The sequence below is a fragment of the Antrostomus carolinensis genome, unplaced genomic scaffold, assembly GCF_000700745.2.
Source record: "Antrostomus carolinensis isolate BGI_N321 unplaced genomic scaffold, ASM70074v2 scaffold4310, whole genome shotgun sequence".
Lineage (NCBI taxonomy): Eukaryota > Metazoa > Chordata > Aves > Caprimulgiformes > Caprimulgidae > Antrostomus > Antrostomus carolinensis.
In genome coordinates this window covers 16,249-38,337 of record NW_010287600.1, presented here as the reverse complement: position 1 = coordinate 38,337, position 22,089 = coordinate 16,249, and the positions used below count along the sequence as shown (strand labels likewise).

Below are 22,089 nucleotides of genomic sequence, written 5' to 3'. Positions count from 1 at the left end.
TCTTCATATTTACTTTAGTTTGGCAAATTGACAAAAAGATCCCTGCACGAGGAAACTGAAATTGCATGATCTTTGAGAGATGCCAAATGATGTGCTTGGAAAGTCATGAGACAATTTCTGAAGTATTTGACAGCATCTAAACTGAAATGATTACATAGTGATACCAACCATCTTCCATGATGACCTGTAAAGCACATTTCTTTTTTTTCCCCATGACAGCCTCCCTTCTTTTGCAGGGGCACCGTAGCTGCTGTGCTGTGCACACACACCCCAATCATATACGGATTGTTCTCTCTTCCAGTGCCCATGTGCTTGTCTCCTTGGTGCTGCGGACAGACGGGCACATCCAGCTACCGGTGACCGCCTGCTTGCGAGCCATGCGGGCAAGGAGGGGTTGGAGAGGCAAGGAAAGACCTGAGCTCTGCCTCAGCCCACCCAAACCCTTTCCCTTCTGCTCCCTTCTTCCTGTGAAAAAAGCACCTGTCGGCATTACGTTGCATTTCATTATTTAAACATGAAGGAAAGCCCTTTAGTGGGTACTTGGTGGTATCGTATGAAACACAGACACAAGTCACGTCTGGTTCTGACATAAGCATGTGGCTGGAGGTTTTGTAAGGATCAATTTTCTTAATGCCATATTCTTTACTGACCTGCGTCAATCTGTGTAACTTTGTTAGTCATTCTCCTGCCCCTTATTAAACCTCTCAGTGTGGTGCTTCTTGGGGTACGGCCGTGGGTCACCTTTTGTCCTCCACGTGTGTCCTCTGTAGGGGACTCATGAGTTAATAGATGCAGCAAGGAGTCAGGAGTCAGGATATCAGGATCTCTCTTTCCTTTGCTCCTCTATTCTGTGTGACCTTTGCATACTCATTGCACTTGCTGGTAAAATAGGATAGATTTTCCTTCTAGGTGCTCTGAGGCTTAATTAATTAATGCGAGACCCTCATTCAGAAGGTCCTTTAGTACCGCAAAGTATTGTATTGCACACTGCAGCTTGCAGTCTTTCAATGGGCCCAGGATAGGTTTGTCTGAGCAATCTCCGCTGTAAAACCTGCAGCATCTGCCCCAGCTGTAGCTTTCGTGGAGAGGTGATGTGTCCCCAGTGTAGGGTTTCTCCTGCAGGCATGTTGGATTGCACAGGAATGGTTTCCACCTCAAGCTGTCCGTGAAGTCTGCTGCAGACCCCCAGCTCACGTGGGCATCTCATGGGGGTCCTGGTGTGGTGACAGTACACAGACTCTTTGCCAAGTGTTGTCAGGGAGAGGGTTAATTCCCCCCCTTCCCTCCCAAAAGAGAGGAAAGTTGTGGAGATTAACTTGAGGCTGCTGCCACCAGCAGCTCTTGCAGATGACTTCTGCTCTGGGTCAGAGGTGGCAGCCTTAACGGGAGACTCTCTGCTTTTATTTTTGGTCGCTGAATTTTGGTCCAAAGGCACCTTTCAGGTATTTTAAATCCAATCCCATGGATTGTTTGATCTGCCTTTGACTTTTGCTCAGCTGGCCTGAGCTAAATACATAATGTATGGTATATGCCCATACATTATTAACAACTCTAACCCTACAAGTTCATTCCACTGGGCATTTCCACTGTCTTCCTCACACCAGAGGGTCTGACTGGGGCTGAAGACAGCAGCAGTCTTTGAAGGTTTTCCCAGTGAACAGGTTTTGCCTCTAACCCTATGTATTAGGTTTAAAACTTGTTCCAAATGTGATCACTGTGTCATTGCATTAATACTGCTCCAGGCAAAACGAGGCAATTTGCAGTTGCTGGAGGCTACTGGAATTTTCTGCAGGCTTCTTCAGTTGCCTCAAGCCTCAGCCCTTAGTATCTCTTTCTCAAACAGAGGATCTAGGGATTGCATTTTCCTTGTTAAAGGAAAACCAGGTTTCTGAAGAATCATGTAATAAGAGGCAAAAGGTGTGTGGATGCCCATCACACCCCTGCAATACTGTGCTCTGTGCTGGCACTGCTTCTGCCTCAGGACATCCTTCTTCTCCACCAAGGCACGCTCAGATGCTGTTTGCACGCTGAGGGTATGCTCATAGGAGCATCTCATCACCAAACTTATGCAAAACGCTTCAGGATGGAGTGAGAGAGTGTCCTGGTTTCTACCCCACCACATGGTCAGTATTTCAGCCATCATCTGCACTGCAGCTGGGGCAGCTGTAGGCTCCAGACCTGCTTGTGCCACTTGGCATACCCACAGGTACTGAGTACGTGATGTTGAAAAGTGATGGGGACTGCAGATTCCTTTTGCTGCAGTTTGCTGCATCTTTGAGACCTGTGTACCCCCTTCCTGAGAAACACTCTGCCTGCCAGAATGGCAGCTCATGGGGTGCCAACGTACCAAAACGTGTGACTGGGTAGTACCTCTGCCTCCTGCTCCAAGCCAAAATGCCCATCCTTTGATGTGATAATCTGCACTCCAGTTCACAGAAGTGGTGGCAAGGTTGGGATGGTTGTTCATGCAATCACAGGGGCCCGAGGCACAACCAAAGCAGAGAAAATCTGTGGCACCCATTGCTGCACAGGGTCAAGGATGAGATCACCCTGCACCGTAGGAGATAGCTGAGGCGTCCCAGTGTAGGAGACAGAGCAGGATGGTGGCTGTATTGCACAGTGCTTGTGGGGCAACACATCGGTGTGACTGCTTAGTGGCTGCAGGTATTTACAGCCAGCTCTGTGTGGATGTTGCTTCCCCTGTACCTACACTGTCAAGTGTAGTAAGACTGATAGGGAACTTCTGGAGAGAGTCCAGTGGAGGCCACAAAGATGATTAGGGGCCTGGAGCATCTGCCTTATGAGGAGAGGCTGAGAGAGCTGGGACTCTTCAGCCTGGAGAAGAGAAGACTGGGAGGGGATCTTATCAATGTCTATAAATATCTGAAATGTGGGGACCAAATGGCTGGGGCCAGGCTCTTTTGTTGGTGGCTGGTGACAGGAAAAGGGACAATGGGCAAAAACTGGAACACTGGAAGTTCAGACAAACTTAAGGAAAAATTTCTTCACTGTGAGGGTGACAGAGCCCTGGGACAGGCTGCCCAGAGAGGTTGTGGAGTCTCCATCTCTGGAGATGTTCAAAACCAGCCTGGACACTTTCCTTCTGTGCAACTTGCTCTAGGTGAACCTGCTTTGGCAGGGGGGGTTGGACTAGATGATCTCCTGAGGTCCCTTCCAACCCCACCATTCTGTGATTGTGTGACCCTGACAACACTGCACTCTTACAGGCTGGGTGGCAGCATTTCAGCCTGGCACGGGCAGGGATCATTATCTTTCATACTGCCAGCTTCACTGGACTCCATCACCTGGAGAGGAAGGAGGTGCATAATGGCTGGCAATCATTTCTGTATGAATAAAGTTATTTACAAGGGCAGGTAGTGATAGGACAAGGGGAAATGGCTTTAAACTGAAAGAGGGGAGGTTTAGATTAGGTATTAGGAAGAAATTCTTCACTGTGAGGGTGGTCAGACACTGGAACAGGTTGCCCAGAGAAGCTGTGGATGCCCCATCCCTGGAAGTGTTCAAGGCCAGGTTGGATGAGGCTTTGAGCAACCTGGTCTAGTGGAAGGTGTCCCTGCTGATGGCAGGGGGGTTGGAACTGGATGATCTTTAATGTCCCTTCCAACCCAAACCATTCTGTGGTTCTATGATCAAAGTGGCTGCCCAAGCACTTACCCTTAGGGAGGAGCCCCTAAATACCTTTCAGACTTTGCCTATGATACAACAAACTTCTTTGTGTATGATCTGCTGCTTCCTCTGCCTTACAGCCTCAAGATCAGCATAAACAAAATAACCCACCCCAGCTTCTTCCTCTGGAAGGAAGGGTCCACCTGTGGCTGATGTGCAGCCACAAAAGGATGATGATAAACCTTGGGGTCTGTGTCTTTTGTGGCACATATCCTCAGGGGGAGAGGAAAAGACACCGCCACTGTTGAGGTGGGTCAGGCAGTGCCAGAGGGTGCAAGGCAGGAGAGAGGGTGGGCAGGTGGGCCTGGGGAGCCTTCAGGAGGGGGGTTCAGGGCAATAAAGTGGTGTCATGCAAGCTGAGACCAAGAAAACCTGCAGCATGGTTAGGCCAACCACACACTTGCCAGCCTTGTTTGCCTGTTGTGATTTTTGGTGAGATCTGTAATCTCCCCGCAGAATCAGGCTGGCAGAGATCTCGCTGTACCTCTGGGCTGGTTTTGTCTGGGTGATACTGTGTTTGTAGTGCATTTCAGGTGGGCTGGTCACTGAAGGCTGTTGGTCAAAAAGAGAAAGTTTAAAGAAAATATAGCTGTTTATATGCAACATGGAAATGTTCATGGAAAAAAAATAAGGTGGGTTATTCTATAAAATGCTGTGTTTGAAGTAAGAAAAATATACTTCATTTCATGTCCTTCTGACACCTGTCTTTCTTTGAAGGTAGATGTTGCTTAGTTAGAAGAAGAACATACAAAAACTGTGCAACAACTCCCAGGGATGGCAGGGCTAGGAGAGCAACCAGCCATCCCGTGTGCTGTGAGAGAGGTCGCACACGAGGACTTCCTGCGTCTGTGTGTGGGCATCAAAGAGATGACAGATCCCAAAATAGCTCTGGGTAGGGCTGACCTGAGCTGTACAATGGGGAAATGCTGCCATTCTTCAGCATCGAGCACGCTGCCATCCTCAGTTTATGAGCCTGATTTTCCTAAGAGGATGAAGTGTCTTGCAGGGTTTATGATTTTTTTTGGATTATGGATCGGGGGGAATTAATGGATTAGTCTTTTACCACTGAGTTATTCCGCACAAGGTATGAATAAGTAATGCACAACCACGAATCCAGCTATTACTTATGTAAATGTCAGACTTTGTATGCAAAGTGCAAGCCATTTGTGGAGTTGTAGCACTAATTTTTTTCTCCTGTACCATTTAGTTTGTTTCTCCTCACATTGGTGACTAACGCTATATAATTGGGCAGGTTTGAGTTTGAGCATACAAGGACATTGGACATCTCACACGCCTCCAAGTGTTAAATAAAAAGCAGTTGTGTTATGGAGAGAGGGTAACTGAATCCTGGAAGCACACACAACATGCTTCTAAATGCTTAATGAGCTAGTGTTTCTCTCTTTCTTGCTTTCTGATTAACATAGGGCTTTAGCTAATTAATCCGTGGATTACATTTATTCAATATTCATCTCATCTATAAGTAATCTTTACTTGAGAAGGTTTTTCAGTAATAACAATAATACCTGACCTGTGAGTGAATATTTTGATGAGGATTCAAAACTTGCAAATTGCCAGAGCCAACTCTGATGATATATCTGAGACAGACATTTAGAAGTTAGAGATCACTTCCAGTTCTGCTGGACTGACTGTTAAAGAAAACGAAAGGAGTTTTTTTAAACAACTTAATCTTGTTTTCCAGGGTCTCTCAGGCATGCTTCATAAAACCAGATCCAGCTTGGCTATGATCTGAGATGAGTTTTGACCAAAATCTGGGCTTTGCTTTGCAAAAAAAAAAAATTCTGACTAAATCATGGAAATCTGTCATGGGCTACATGTTCACCTGAGCACATATGTATGCAGGGGGCATCCTCACCCTCATGGAATCTCTGCAATGCTCTGGTGTTTCTCTGTACTTTGGTCCAAGGGTCTGGCGTGACCTCTAGCAGAGCAGCATGGAAATGCTCAGAAAGTGAGGACTCATCAGCAGTGTCCACTGCAAACACCTGGGGAGATGGTCTCATTAATTTAACATAATCTGGCAAAGAAATTTACTGTTTTTTCGCAATCTCTGGAAATAATCCTCTGGCTCCCATACAAAACAATGGGTCTGGACTGTGGCTGGAGGCAGTAGAATGGTGTCAAATACATGTCCTGTGCTGTTTGTGCAGCATGGGCATTAGTTACTTGTAAGGACAATGAAGTCCCACTGGGAGAAATTGTGCGAGACTAATCTTACAGTGTTTGGGATGCTCAGCTCAGTGCCTTGCCAGCTCACGCTGTGCCCATGGAAATAACCTTTATCTGAACGATCCCAACCCAGGGTGGGGAGCACGAGGTCCTCAGAGGCAGAGCCATCACTTTTTTTATTTCTTTCTCGTTATTTCCTAGCGTTCTCTCTCTGGCTTTCGCTCACCTCATGCCTCAAGGCACAGCTGGGAGTTTCCTGGGAAGGAGCGCAACAAGCTCTGTACATACTGTTAGTCTGTGTTTTCTCTGAAGAACAATTACTGCCAGAGGGCTGCTAATTCAGGTGGCCTGTCAGGAAGAATCAAACCCAAAAAGGGGGAGGATGTGCACTGGCAGGTCCTGGAGCTGTGCCAGCTTGGACAGATACCTCTGAATGTCAGATCAATCATAGGATACAGCTCCTCAGTCTTCCGTTGCTTCTTACCATGCAGAAAGTGGTAATAATTTATTTTTAAAAAAATCTTTCTTATATTGCTCAGCTGTGTGAGAATAGAGGGCTCCTTTAGCAGCAGCCTCATGGGAAACACGTGCTGTTATTAAGACCCCAGCCTAGGAAAAAACACAAGCCTGTGTCTGCCAGCTCACTGACATCTTCACCGATGCCATGTCTCAGGCTAAGCACATGCTTAGGGCTGTCCTGGATCCACGCGAGCCTCTCGGTGCTCTCCAAACACAGAATGTAGGTGTTTGGCAGTGGTGCTGCTCAGATGGTGTATGTAGCTTTTGTGTCACCCCTCCCCACTGCTGAACTTGACAGGCTTTGAGGGCAAGAGGCTCCTGTGGGACTGGTGCTGCGTGAGTAACTAAGTGGCATTGGGAAAACCATTTTGCTTTCTAACCAGAGACAGAAACCTCCACCCATCTCCCACACTCTTTGTAGGGAAGGGATACTGCACAACATTTATTTTAACCCATCACTCCCTATCTGGAGAGTTAATGAAGTCCAAAAGTGAGGGCTGTGATGTTTCCAAGGACAAGAAGAAAAAATAGGAGAGAAGGTATATGGAAAACCAAGAGGAAGGAAGGTTTTTCGCACAAATTCTGGAGTAAGAGAGGAACATTTTCTTGGGGACTAACATTTTTGGTGGGCTCCACTCCTACCTTACACATCTGCTCACTCCTCATCTGGAGGAGAAATTCCAGCATAGTCCTCTCAGCTTTGTAGGAGGTGCCCAAAAGGTCAGCAGTGAAGGGCACAGGATGAGAAGATCAGGAGAAAAACATTCTTCACTGGAGTTGAACCTTTTTTGCTGTCTCATGTCCCATTCCTCCAGACATAGAGGGGATGCTGATGCTGGATTTCCCTCTCTTTTGTTCTGAGTCTGAGAGAATTTCTGTGGGAAAAATTTATTTCACTTTTGTCTAGTATCTCTTTGCCTGAAAAAAGATATTTTTTTTTTTTTAATTTAGAAAGACAGAGGAAAACTGTCTGACAATCCAATCGTGGCAGGAGGATCTTGAATGCTTGTAACTTCTTAAAATGCACAAAGCTCCCAGAGGAGCTCTGCCTGCATCTGCACAAACCAGACCCTCTGCTGCTGTGAGCTCTTTAAGCTTTAGTGACTTCCATGATGCTCTGACAAGTTATACCAGCCATGGCTTTGTGCTAAATAACCCTAAAGCTTCTGCTAGATTACGGGCTCAGTGATGCCCAGAACTTTGAGGGACCTCCTCATAAAGCACTTGCAGAGTCAGAAGGTCCCTGTGAAGGTCTGTGTTAGAAGACAAGAGGCGAGAGGGTGACTGGAAGTCAGAACAAGGACCTCTGTTTAAAATTATTTCAGGGCCCTATATGCAGTTGATTTCTTCTGGGAAAAGACAAAATAAACAAAGAAAAAAGAAAACAAAACCAAAAACCCCCACCAAACCAGAACATGGTTCTGTGCCATTGTTAGAAATATAAAGCCATATTCATGAAATTCTTTGTATTATTTTTTTCTTAGGCCTTCCAGGTAAGAGTTTAAAAAGAATAAAATGCAGCATAAAACCAGCATCAGGATAGTGCACAAAACTCACATAGCATGAGAGCAAGCTAAGACAGCAATTTGTTTGGGGAAGTGAAATACAATGATTAGGCATCTTAAAGGATTCTTTAATAAATTCAAGTTGTGCCACAATAACGTGCTTCCCCCTTTGCCTCCGTCTCAGTTGCTCCCTGAGTGATGAAGAGATGCTACTGAGGGGCTGTACCTCCCTTCTGCTCCTAAGAAGATGGCATTGCTTGTGTGTAGTGAGCTCCTAGCCCACTCCTAGCTAGCTGAGGTCTGGCCCAGGTCAGGAGTGATGCACAATCAAAAGCTCTTCTAGCTCTTGACCACGGACAACTTCTCCACAGGCAGAGAAGAGATGTGGTGAGGTGGGTTTCAGGGGGATGGCATCCTTCCTGTGCAAGATGGGCTGGAGCAACAGGAGGGGAAGAGAAGCGGATGGCTACCAGGCTTTCATGGCAGGGTGATGCTCTGAGGTGAGCGAGCCCATCTGCGGTGCAATGGGACCTCCCTCTTGTGGCAGTCACTTTGCATAGCAAATCGCTTCATTTCAGCAGAATCTCTTCTGGCAGGGTCAGCACACTTGATAAAGAACTGGGGGCTTGCACTGGGTGAAACTGGTATTTATTTTTTTTCCTTCATACTGCATCTGCTTTCTCTCTCATTACTGAGTCAGCAAAGGTTTCATTAGCATCTGATTTGGAAATAAACCTGGTGTGGCAGAGCAGGCATGGTACCGAGTTAAAATATTGCATTTAACAAAAGTCCTTTTTAGGCTTGTCATAATCCCCATGGGTGTCTCTAAAGAGCAGGCTCTGCATTTGTACAGCACCGCTGCATTTCCCACCCCAGTGACTCCGCAGGTGCTGTACCCGTTTTACTCAGAGAAGATGCTCACTGTGCTCACCTCTGGGCTTCATGGGTCTCATGGGGCTGGAGCTATAACCAGGGCTGAGTGATCACTGGCTCTTCAAGGTGGCTGCCAAACTGAAAAACTGAATAGAAAAAAAGGAAACTTAGGTTAAACACAATCTGCCATTTTAAACCCAAATGTTTTCTTGTTGAAACAAACAAACAAACCACTAAAACCTCAGATACTAAAACCTCAGACCAAAGTTTAGCTTTTTTTTTCCTTTTCTTTTATGAAATATTAAATTTGAATGATGTCCTGTTGGGAAGCAAAGGGCTAAACTGACAGAAATGAGGATGAAGGGGAGGCACGTCCCTTCCATGGGGCGATGCCCTCGTCTCCACACAGCTCCCTGGGTCAGCCACTTGTTTCTTTTACAAGAGCCAAGTATGATTTTACCTTCTGCCTGAATCTTTCCAATTCTCAGCTGCACCACTGCACAGCACCGTGCAGGGGGGATGCCTGTATCAGCAGCATCTCTTCGAGCCAGGTGACTTTCCATAGGAGATGGGAGTGCTTTTGGGAAAGCTGGGGGAAATTCTAGCTGAGGAAGGCAATGAAAATATTTTCCAAAAGTATCTCAGGAGATGACTAATCAGATCAGATTTATGGTTTTTGTGACTGCATCTGGATTCAAACCTTCAAGGTTTTCAGCCTCTAGAAAACATCACAACGCAGCCCCTTGAGCCCAAAGCCCTCCCCTCCTCTGCCCCTCTGGGTGCCAAGTTGGTGACCACTGGATGGGAGAGAGATGCCAAACGGTTCCTAGCACGCTAATCAGCCAGTCACCAAAGGATTTCACACTTCAGCCTCATCTCAATGGTCACCAAGGTGGAGTGACAGCTTCGGCTGTGGTCAGCACCCCAGTTTCCCCAGGGTGCCCCTGGGACTGGCACCAGCAGTAATTACCAGTGCTGGGATAATTTCCAGGATAATTTCCTTATGGTGCACAGCGAAGAGAGTTCACGAGGAATTTTTGCCTCCTGTTTTCTCTCCTCTCTGGTTGCTGCCACCTTTCCCACTTTTTCTTTTCCACACCTCCAGATGGGGTCCAGCAGGCTGGTGACATGCCCCAGGGTGGCTCTAGCAGAGTCTGGCTCTCCCTCTTCTGTTTCTGTTAAACCAAGAGAAGTGTATTGACACTTGAAATCTTTATCTTCTGCTCTCTTGGGTAGAATCGGAGATACAGCTTCAGAAAAACAGAATACAAGTGAGGAAAGGAAGAGAGGGTTTTGTGGGCTTAAAAATTATTCATGTCCTAAATTACATGCATACTGACATGCCAGGCCTTTTGTATTATTAGTTTCATACTGTGTAAGTCCTTTGTAGAAGACTTTCATATTCTGTCTCTTTAAGGAATATTACTAAACATCTTGCTTTTCAAGCGTATGTTTTATTTCTTTTTTCTTTTTTGAATTTGTGTCCCCTGTGTTTAACAGAATAGAGGTGGGGTTTGGAATTCCTGTTTGGTAACAAAAATAAGATGGAAAATCTCTTAGGAGAATTAGGCTGAGGAATTTTGCAATCACTTATCACCGGTATCTTTAGGAAAAACCTCAAACTCCTGGGAGAGAGGCTGGAAGGAAATAAACTCGTTATTTCCCAGCAGGGTGAGATGATGAGGCATTCACCACAGCTGAGCTCTGCAAGTCAGGGAGTCTGTGTGGGGAGTTGAGTCTGCGAGCTGAGGTCAGTAATGCACCATAATAATAGAAAATATTTTGATATGGAGTAAAAGTTATGTAAGTGTGTAGGGATTTATTTTCAAGCAGCTAAGTAATCCAACTGACTTCAGCCATGCTGTGTAACTGCTTCATGTTAGCCATAGTTTCAGAAATTCGGTGAATCTGGGTCTCTTATGGCACCCAAGGCAAGAAATGATACCCTGTTGGTTTGTGGTGTGATTCTATGGATGCTGGAAAGATCTATTTTAGAGGTACCTGGAGTCCTTGTCTCTCTAAATTGTTTGAATTTGTTTTCATGATGTTTCTTTCCTTAAATATATTACCAATGCACTTTATTATGAAATCTCAAGGCAACAGGCCAGCATGTCTTGAGAAAATCTTGGTAGATTCTCATTCATAGCAAAACATTCCCCATGTTCAGTGGAAAATTTTGTTGTTTTGTCTCATGAACAAATTAAATACCCAGTAAGTGGCAAAGGAAGAAAATCCCTGACAGGTTATGTGCTCATTGAAGTGTTAGTTATTTCCATGCATATTATAAAAATGACTGTGTATGATTAAATATTGACTGAGAAAAAATGTAATGAAAGATAAAGATGTATCCTTTACCAGTTCAGTGTGTGTTGCTGATATAATTGGCTTATGGAAAGTTACTGCTTTTATCTGGACTTTATTGAAAGTCACTGAGTATCTTCTGGTGCATTTATTCCTTTTAGATGATTTGTAAGAAAACTCCCTTTGTTTAGAGATGTAAAAGGGGCATTTGTTACTATTATTAATGTGTGTGTGAATATATCTACACCCATGTATGTATATATGACCAATGTATGTATACACGTATGTTTATATCCTGTTTTGTTCAAAGTATCACAGATTCAGTAAGTTCCAGTAGGGCTGGTTGCTCTGAAACTTCATGTCCAGCATTAAGTGGACATACAAACATATCTGCATGCCTTTTCTACTGTATGGCCAGGATAGTAGCATGTTCATATTCTTTTGCACTTAGAAATGTTTATGTTGACTTCATCTTGTGGAGGCATCAGTTTTGGAGTTGAGTAAATTCCATGTTAAAACTAAAACTGAGCTGGTATGGATGAAATACCAGTATAACCATGAAATTGGATTTTTTTTCTGTGAAACTTTGAAACAAAAAAATGAATTCAGGTGTGTCCAAGCAACCTTTTCCACTGTCTTGGTCTGGGTTACCACCTGGGACAAACCATGATCTTCCAGCAGCTGAAACAGGCTGGGATTAGGCTGGCAAAACTCTGTTTCTGGTAATTACCCGAGAAACTTGTGATGTTCACCAGGCAGATTAGCCTTAATGATATTGCTGAGCCCCTACTGTTAAACTTGACTCATGTGGTAGTGTAACAAGAGTGAAATTTAGCTTGATCCTGTGGATTTTGTCAAGTACGTAGACTCTGGCCCGGCTCTTTGGCTGCTTCTTTGATTCAAGACTTTTATTACCGGAACTTCGTTTGTTAAATCACTGTTGAGGGAGTTTAGATCAGGTGAAGTACATTGCCACAAAGATGCAAATGCAAAAGATAGAAAGATAGGTTATTTAAGGAAGACAAAATACTGTTGATTAAAATATTAACCCTTTATGTGGAATGCACAATGGATTTTGGATTTTGTTTTTTCCTCTAACTATATTGGTCTGTTTCCAGGGCAGTTTCTTAGCAAGTGTTCATTTACAGTGTCACTACAGTCATGCTTTTGGCTTAATAATGTGCCTTCTGGTTTGTAGTTGCTTGTTATGACTGCAGGACCCTCATCAAAACCAGTATTAACTTGCTTTAGCCTTTGAAGAGAGAGAAAGTGCAGTCTGTTGGTATTTATTAAGACCAAATGGACAAAGTCCGAAGCGATCTAGTCTGAACTTGGCTTGGACCCCATTTGGAGTAAGGGGTTGGACTAGAGACCTCCTGAGGTGTCCCTTCATCCTGAATGATCTACAATTACTGAAAAATATTAAGCATGTGTGAGCTAATGGGAACTGTTTTGTAGGGCTTGAAAGAGGGGCTGTTTAGACTACTTAGTCTAGACTATATAGTCTAAGCCTTTAGATTGGGCTGGAGTTCTGAATTCCTCCTATTTCCTGCAAAAAGTATCTTGGTGTTCTCTCTCTGTGACAGAGAAATGCTGATTGCACCTGCTGTTTCCAACCTGAACCTTATCCTGGTCTCCCCTGAGCATCAGGCTGTTTGTTTTCTTTGGCTTTATGGAATTTTAAAGAGCTTTCTCTGAACCTCGTGCCTTTGTGCGTGTGAAAAGGATTTGAGAGACCTTCCTTTTGACCTGCTAAACTCAATGTCCCTCTGGGTTTTGCCTGAGACTCTAGCTTTTATCTTGTTAAGTTATGCTAAAATAGTTTCCAGTGTGTGGTGTTTTAAGTTACCAGAGTACTGCTGCTCATCTACTTTGTATTTCTATAGGAAAATATAAGCCCATTGTGCTTTGGGGGAAATCTAGCTTTATTCTTGTTTTGCTACGGAGAAACTGAGTCTGAAGGGTGTTAAACAATGAGCTCAAGAAGGTAAATGAAGGTCTTCAACTTCGGCCTTCTCATTCCCAGATCTGTGCTTTCCCCACGTTTATTTGCAGTCTTTACCTCCCACTTTTGGCTTTGTGAGCCTATCTTCCCATACAGATTCAGATGCTGTGGCTGTCAGCAACCATTGCCTTTACACAGCATTTCACCAGTCACATTATCTGTAATTCCTTTGGGTGCCACAGCTTGAATGAGAACATGTTCCTCCTGCTAGAGATTTCTAAGCAGAACCGAATTCCTGTTTTTATTAAATTGTAATCTCTTAACCCAGAAAATCCTAGCACTGTTATTAAGATATTTCCCTGATGAACAGGCCAGAGTGAGAAAGCAAACAGGGCAGAGTGAAAATTTATTTTGGAAACAGCAATATTAGCAGTCTCTGACCATGGCCAGAGAGAGATCTGGAGAAGCAAATGGAAGTATTGTCTAATGCCAGGGTGGACACTGTTCCTCTGCTCCTGTCCTTGTTTTGACTGCAATAGAGCTAATTTTCTTCTTAGTAGCTAGAATAACACTGTGTTTGGGATTTAGTATGGGATTTGGTATGAGAAGCGTGTTGGTAATACACTGATGTTTTTAGTTATTTCTAAGAAATCAAGGACTCTTCAACTTCTCACATTTTGCTAGTCTGCAGGTGCACAAGAAGGACTTGCAAAAGCTGGGTGGGAGCATAGCAAGAGCAATGGACCCAAACTGGCCAATGGGATATTCCATATCATATAATGTCATGCTCAGTATATAAATGAGGGTTGGCTGGAAAGCTTTCTCTTGCTCTTCTGGGATCTCTCTCCTCCATGGGATTGATAACTGGGAACGAGCTGGACCTTGGTCAGTGGGTGGTGAGCAATTGTACTCTGCATCCCTTGTCTGTATCCCCAGCCACAAACCCTACATATTGGGAAACCCAAGATGAGGGACCTGCTCCCAATCATGTAGATCTGAAGCTTACAGACATGTCTGCTACTTCTGCCCAAGGCAAATGCCCTAATACCTTCTCTAAGACTTTTAGTCCCTCAGTTTTATGTTGTGGCTGCTCTGCTTCTGCTAAGTGAATGAATTGAATTAGACACAGACCCGCATGCCTGGGATGGGGAAAGTTGCCCAATGCAGACAGACATGAGCCCAGGTGCCTGAGGTGCTTCACCTGCTTCTGCAGTCAACAAGACCTAAGGAACTTGTATAGCATCAGTTTTATTGCCATTTCTAGTGCCTCTGTAAGGAGATGAGATTTTATTGTTGTTGTAAGAGTTTCCTATCTGTTCTGAAAGTCTGTGTCTCAAAGGTTGGGCTCGGGGATGAGGAAGGGACCTGGATGCTGGCAAAATCAAGGACTTGCTGTGAGTTGAGCATAGGGTTTTAATGGCTTAGCTAGGCTGTGTTAATCACTTAATCCTCTGTTGTCTCCATTTCTACGTTGAATTTGAAGTGTCCTTTAAGTGGATTTGCTTAAAGAATACCTACACCTAATGTTTCAGCGGGCAGCAAGTTGATGTGGGTTGGTTTTATTTTGCTCTTTTTTTATAAATAAATGGTGACTTACACACCAGTCGTTAGTCTCAGGAAAGCAACTCTGAAATCTATGGAGAGCTATGCTGATTTACACCACCTCAAGATTTGGTCCTTCATTTTGCCAAGTCTGTGCAAAATGCTGCTTTGTGTTTGTGCTTCTCTTTGCTCCCAGGAGATCACCAGCCATGCTCCCACCATCCATCAGGCTCCAGCTCGTGTTGCAGGGGAAGCTGGAGCTGCAAAGCATAAGTGAATGAAAACAAGTGCATTTTTATAGTGTGTCTTTTAAAGACAAGGAATACATCTGAGGTTTGTGAAACTGTGTGAAAGCATGCAATGAAATAATACCAAGTCTGAGGGCTTTTGGAGAGTCATCAGAGCAGTGGGGCCAGCTGAGGCATCAGGTAACTCAGGACATTGGTTGTGAAACACAAAGCTGTTGCATTTAGACTGTTGGACCTAATTTTACTTAGTCTAGGAAGCTACGTGGAAAAGAGAAATTAAGTTTTCTGAGGGATTTCAAGCTGTGAAAAATTTGGTTTAGCCTGTGTAAGAGTTTAAATGCAAATAATATGAAAGCTTCCAGTGATGGGAAATATGTTAGGGCAATCATTGCAGATTGACCAGAACATTTCAGTTTCGACTTGCTTTTGGTTGTGGAGGTTTGTTTTTCTTTTTTACTCTTTTTTTTTTTTTTTTTCCTCAAAATAATCCCTTGTCTCACAGAGCAATAAGGGTAGTTTGAATGGAGGTATACCAAGATTTTTCTGCAAATGGAATCGTGACTTGAAAACTACTAAAAAGGGATATCTGAAAGGTATGTTTTGCTTCTTACAGTGAAACCTTTGTCAAATATAATATAAAATATAATTCTAGGGCTGACTGAACTGCATTGATGGGCACGTGCTGGCAGCGTCAGTATTTGAGAAGGGCAAGGGGTCTTCGTGTATGGAAAGAGACCTTGAGAAGGGAATGACTCCCAACACAGAGTGGACCAGGCTGTCATTCAGAAAGTGTGGCTGGGAGATGGCTCAGGAAACTGAGTCATCAAGGTGTGAGCGCTTTGAATGCATTGAAGAACAGAATCCACTAGGTTAACTTTACCTGTGCTCACCACGTATGGCCACGTATCATCTCTTGGGGTTCAGTGGGATGCAGAAACCCTTCACTTCTCAGCTGTGAGGCACCCAGCCCTAAGGATGTGTCTAGAGGTGGAGTGCATCACCTCTGTGTGTGTGTGTAGGATTTACACATTGTTGGGCATGGCTGAGTGTTCAACAGCAAAACCATCCATGGGCACCCAGAGATCTTGGTGGTCTACCAGGAAGAGGACACACCTGAAGCTGGGTCTCTCCAGCCCCATCTGGCATCACCTCTCTGTTCACAGATATATAGAGTGCATTTAACTGAGGGAAAGTAGCTTTGCTAAGAACAACTTGTTGAATTTTAGTGAGAGTAAAATTACTTATCAACATATGTTGAATTTGGCAAATAGATTTAGACAGAAAGAAAACATGAAGGGATAAGGGAGTAGTTAAAAAAAAAACAACACAAAACCACAGACATTTCATTAAATTTTTTTGACAATTTTTTTTTTTTAATGAGAAATTTCTGCTTTTTTTTTTTTTTTTCTCTCTGGACAAAATAAAAAACAAGAAATTCTGTTTCAGTTCAATTTAAACTGATTATGTTAACTTTAAAATTTTTTCAGTTCAATGTAACACTTCTTTTCACCCTTCTAAAATTTTAGGCAGTACTGAAGGGAAACATGTCCAGATTGTAGGATTAAATCTCTAAGCTTAGAGTTTCAAGGAATGTAATAATCATTACACAAAGTTATATACTTATCACACAATGAAAACTAATTGTATATGCTTATTTGAGCCAAATTGTTCTGCTGTAAAGAACATGATATAGATGATGATGTATAGATCTGAGAAATCTTTATCACAAAGCCTTTAATATTTGACACGGATGGTGTTGCACCATTCCAGTGGGATTTCACTTTTGACCTCTGCCTCCCCCAAACTCTGCAAACTGGTATTGTCTCAAGAATTTCTATGACTTCTTGACACCACATGGGTTTTGTTACATTCTCAAGTAAAAGGAGGATTCTTGCTGCTTTTTGGTGAATAGTGTTGAGCTGTATCACTGCACTCACTGGTAACAACAAACTGGTAATTTACTGGGAATGAAATATTGCTACTATAAAAAAAATATAAATTATAAAAATTGGATTGCTCTGTCAAGAAATTCAGAGATTAAGGTGCCTATTTGAATATATATGCAGATCTAATGGATGCAAGGCTATAAATGTGAAGGAGAGGAAATGATTACAGCAGTAGATTTGTGTACTTATCAATCTATAAAAATCAAAGAGCCAAGGCATTTTTAAAGGAAAATCAGGATATCCTTAACAGGAGAGTAAGATTTCAGACAAGATAAATGGAAGATAAACTGCGATATTTACCAGCTAAAAGGAGGATGCTTGCTTTCAATACTTCAGGCTCCTCAAAATTGTTTGGACAGATTTATACCTTTTAAAAGCATCTCTGTCTGTCTGACAGAAGGGCCCTTCCAAATCCCTACAGATAAAGTCCCTCCTCTTCCTCCCATATCAAACTTAATCACTGGGTTTACCACCAGCAGCAGCTCCCAGGATGGAATTCAGGCTGAGTAAGAAACTTAATCCCTTGAGTTTCTTACTAGCCTGACTTAGCTGCATCCATTTTTATTATTACTTCTTTCAATTTTGAGGAACACAAGAAAAAACACTTATTTCAAAGAGCATTTAAAAAAATCATTATTTTTTATATTTTTGTTCATGCATGGCTTTAGCAGAAAGATGAGCAGAATTTAGCAGAATGATTTTTGTGAACAAAAATTGCAAGAGTGAAAACTGGTAGCAGAAGTTGAAAGCACAATGTAGGTCCTGTGTGAAAACAGAAAGTACTTGATGTACTGGGAGAGGAGGAGGTGGTTGGGGACCTGTAGGGAAGGTGACAGTAATCTCACAGTAGCCAAGGCACGTGAAAATTAGCATTGTGGTTAATGGTCAGGCCCTCTCATCTAAGCTAGAGAAACTGGTCACAATGAGAGGCAAGAATTCCTGAAAAACAAAAAACCTAAGTCAGAACTTCTTTCAGCCGCCAGCTGTTCACCTGTACAATGCATCTTAGTCCATTGCTACACCTTGGAAAGACTAGATTGCTTTAAAATGCCACTTCATCCTCCTTATCCTGGCTGTACAGGTAGTATAATCTGATCTAAACTGGTCTGCAAAGCCTGGACAAAGAGGTGTATCTCCATCACTACCAGCATCTGAGACTGAGTTGCACTGGGGCAGGATCTGCCCCGTATCTGCAGGGGTGCAGAGGGAAGGTTGGAGGCTGCTCTTCTGCAATGTGTGGATTTCCTACGAGCACTAACTGTATCCTGGACTCTGTCCAGGTGCTGAGCTCAGGTCTAAGCTATGGACCGCTTGTGATTAAATGTCCAAGGTCTTGCACCACAAAAGGAAGCAGTGCAGGTTTTGAAACACTACGATGTTCATATGTGGGGACAAAATCATCAAAGAAAACAATAGAATGAATTAAATGTTAGCTCCTGATGTTGGAAAGCGATGGCCCATGGGGAGCTCACCCAGCTTAAGGTGATGCGCGTGTGATGCTGCCAGCACAGGACTGGGGGCTCTTCCCAGAGGGAAGCAGGCAGCACTAGTGTCATCCTTCTGCAGTTTTTTCTTCCCAAACTCAGGTGGCTACAGACCCACCTCCTCTGGTCCTGCCTGTGTTCAAGCAGATGAGATCCAGAATTATTCTCTTGGTTATAGCGGCCTTCCAGTACCTGAAGGGACCTACAGGAAGGCTGTGGAGGGACTTTTTATAAGGGCAGGGAGTGATAGAAATGGGGGAAATGGGGGAGACAAGGGGAAACCTACCCTCTTCCTCTAAACTGAAAGAGGGGAGGTTTTGATTAGATATTAGGAAGAAGTTCTTCACTGTGAGGGTGGTCAGACACTGGAACAGGTTGCCCAAGGAAGTTGTTGATGCCCCCTCCCTGGAGGTGTTTAAGGCCAGGCTGGATGAGGCTTTGAGCAACCTGGTCTAGTGGAAGGTGTCCCTGCTGATGGCAGGAGGGTTGGAACTGGATGATCTTTAAGGTCCCTTCCAACCCCCACCATTCTGTGATTCTATGATTCTGTTGCATAAATACCTGCAGAGTGGCCACGGCTCCATGTACAGAGCAGTATCTGCTGCATCTGCAGCCATCCAGCTGAGTGGAAAATAAACATCTGCATCAGGTGGAAATAGATGGAAACTGAAAATTAAAAAAAAAAAAAAAAGCAACAAAAACCTGTGAAAGCCTAGAAACACATTTGGGAAGCACTGGTGTGTTTGATATTACACAACAGTATGTACTGGCCACATCAGCACTGTGTGTGCAGTGATTGCTTGTGATAACCTAGCTTTCATGGGGTTTTTCATAGGCCCACAAAGGATATAGGCTTCTTGTTAGCTAACAAAACATGCTGTGTAGTTTAATTAGCTTCCTGGGGAGGGAAAATCCCCCGTGGATGTAAATTACAAGGAGACTCATGGATTTGAACAAATTCTGCAAATGTAAAGCACGCTTTGGGCTGGTTTCCTGATGTACAGTTACACTGGGTTGGTTTTGTGCCTCTTACCAGCACTCTATGCTGCCTCCCTGTGTTTTATAATGTGAAGGAAATTATGCTTTTACTTATAGTGGGGGTTTTTGTTGTGTTTTTGTTGGGGTTTTTTGTTTTTGTGGGATTTTCTTGTTTTTTTAATCAGCATTCTTGACTGCAGTTAGCAGAAGCCTCCACCTTTCTGCCCCACCACTTCCAATTTTTATGTCCCGGAAGGAGGCTGCTACCCTGCTGACTCTGGCACATCACCCCGAAGCTGTGTGCTGATTCCCCTCCATGGGAACCCTTTCCTGAAAATCCCACTCAATTCTTAAACATCTGGCATTAGATTATGGTTAACTGCTTTTTCAGCAGTTAAATCCAAAGTTGCCTGCCCCAGGAGACTGGGAAAAAGCAGAGAGAGCATCTGTGAATTTGTTTTGGGCTGTATTGCTGCACCTTGATGGCAATCTGTTTCTTAAGTATGAAATGCAATGTCAAATATTCCCACACACAGTGTAGAGACCATGGAGCCCAGAGAGGTGTGTCAGTCCCCATCATCCTCTTTCTTCTGTGGTTCATGTCAGAAATCACTCTTCAGTCCTGGATTTTGGTTGTTGCTTCTTGTAACCTGGCCTCTGCTTCCAGATAAAGTGTCAGAAGATGATTTTTCCTCTGATCAATGGCTAAAAGTTTATTTCTTGGGGCATTCACTAGTACAGACACTTGGCTCTGGTTTCACGTTGTTTCTCTTTGAAATAGTTAATACTTAAGCATCTGGTTGCATGCTCCAGAAAGAAGACTTATCTATGGACTACTGAAAAAAACTGAGTATTTTTGCAGGAAGGGGCATAAATGTAGCATAGAATAAATTTTAGGAATAGCCTCTGTGGGGATGGTGGAAATCCTGGTTCTGTGCAGTTCCTAGATTGTTAAGGGACAACACATTTTTGCAATTGTGAGGCTGTAAATTAATATGTATGAATGAGGAGGTGCTGAACAAGCAAAAATCCTATTGGAGCCCTTCATAGAAGGGTTCCCACTGCAGTCAGGGGCTGAGGTCCTCCCACCCCTGAAGAACATCTCTTGGCAGAGGTCCTAATCTTGACACTCAGAGGGGCAGAGATCTGTCCAGTTAAATGCTGGATGAATCGTTGCAGTCCTTGAATCTGACTTTCCCTATGACATAGATCATGTAATTTCATTTTACTTAATGCCTTAATTTTTTTGACTGAATTAAAGTATCTCTCTTCTGAAAAACTAAGGACTTTGCATGGTTAAGATCCAGCACATGGAGAGCTGCCTTGTTCCAGTGATCAGTACTGAAAGAAATGTTCTTCCTTTTAGCCTGAATTTGGATAGATTAAACTTGCTGTCACTGAATGTTGGGGTTTTTAACCTTTATTAGGTAGATTGAGTTTACCTGTAAATATATGGGTATTTCTCTTTGTAAGCATGGAAAGAATCTTAACTAATCAGGTCTAGATAAAGTTCTGAATATGCTTTGTAGATTGGACTACCTCGTTCCAAAGCTATAAGGTAGATACCCTATATCACACATTATGATTTTCTGAATTTTTGGCAGTTAATAGAAATTCATTGAAATGTGGGTGGAAAAGTAAACAACCTGTTTCACTGTCCCCTTCACCGGTGTGTAATAGAAAAGTTTGCAGCTTATTTTGACTTGGGGTGCTCCTTCTTGCCTGTCTCAGACCTGCCTTTGCTGTCTTTATTAGTGTGTTACTCCCACCCTTGCTGGCCTCTCCGGGTCAGGTGCTCCATGATGGCAAAGAGTGTGACTCCCTTCCCTTGTGCCAGGTGCAGGGCCAGGGAACAGGAGGGTCACTCATGGCATTGACAGCCCAAGCTGGCCACCTTTGAGGCAGTGAAACAGCCTGGTGTAGGTACAGCATAGAATCATAGAATGGTTTGGGTTGGAAGGGACCTTAAAGCTCATCCAGTTCCAACCCCCCTGCCATCAGCAGGGACACCTTCCACTAGACCAGGTTGCTCAAAGCCTTATCCAGCCTGGCCTGCATGGGTCCCTGGTCCTTGCAAGCACGTGTGCTTGTAGCCCTGGGTTTCCTTTTTAACATAATCTCACAGGTTTTGCTAATGATGACCTGGTATAAGCGAATGCCACTTAAGTGACCAAACTACCCACTGTATGAATTCTGTAACATCAGTGATGCTTTGGGCCAAATTCTGCTGTTCAACAATGAATTAAACTCAGATCAGCTCTGGAGGAGATAAAAAATTCAAAATTTTAACCCCTTGCCATCCTCACATCCTCTCTCATGCTTGTTTCTTGTTCTCTGAGTTAGTATGGGAGATAATTTTGTTCCTTTGTAGCCTGTGCTATGGAAAAGGTGGTCATGTTCTCTCTCCCTTTGACACATGAAAGGAGCATCCTGCTCTCGATAGAGGAAAGAGACAAATGCTGCTTTCACACCCCTCTGCCATCATGTTCTCAGTGCCACCTCACCAAGGCAAACTCAGTCCTTTAATCTAGGACTAAGTGGTAAATTGATGCAGAGGGCCATGGAGGAAGCTCATAAATTAGTCTATTTAAAAGGTGGTGCTTTACATATTAGAAGATAATTGGATCATCATAACTAATTTGCAGAATCACAGAATGTTGGGGATTGGAAGGGACCTCGAAAGATCATCCAGTCCAATCCCCCTGCCCGAGCAGGAACCTACATGAGATCACACAGGAAGGTGTCCAGGTGGGTCTTGAATGTCTCCAGAGAAGGAGACTCCACAACCTCCCTGGGCAGCCTGTTCCAGGGCTCCGTCACCCTCACTGTAAAGAAGTTTCTTCTCAAGTTTAAGTGGAACCTCCTGTGTTCCAG

General features: G+C 43.7%; 1 protein-coding gene across 1 annotated transcript in view; it reads right to left on the bottom strand.

The window, feature by feature from the left end:
* Nucleotides 1–379, bottom strand: part of TMC2 (transmembrane channel like 2) — a gene marked incomplete at its 3' end in the record, with an annotated part of 25,774 nt that extends 25,395 nt beyond the window's left edge. Inside the window, exon 1 of the mRNA XM_010163416.1 lies at nucleotides 283–379. Coding sequence (XP_010161718.1) covers nucleotides 283–379 — 97 coding nt within the window. The remainder of the gene's footprint in view (nucleotides 1–282) is intronic.
* Between the last annotated feature and the right edge of the window lie 21,710 nt (nucleotides 380–22,089).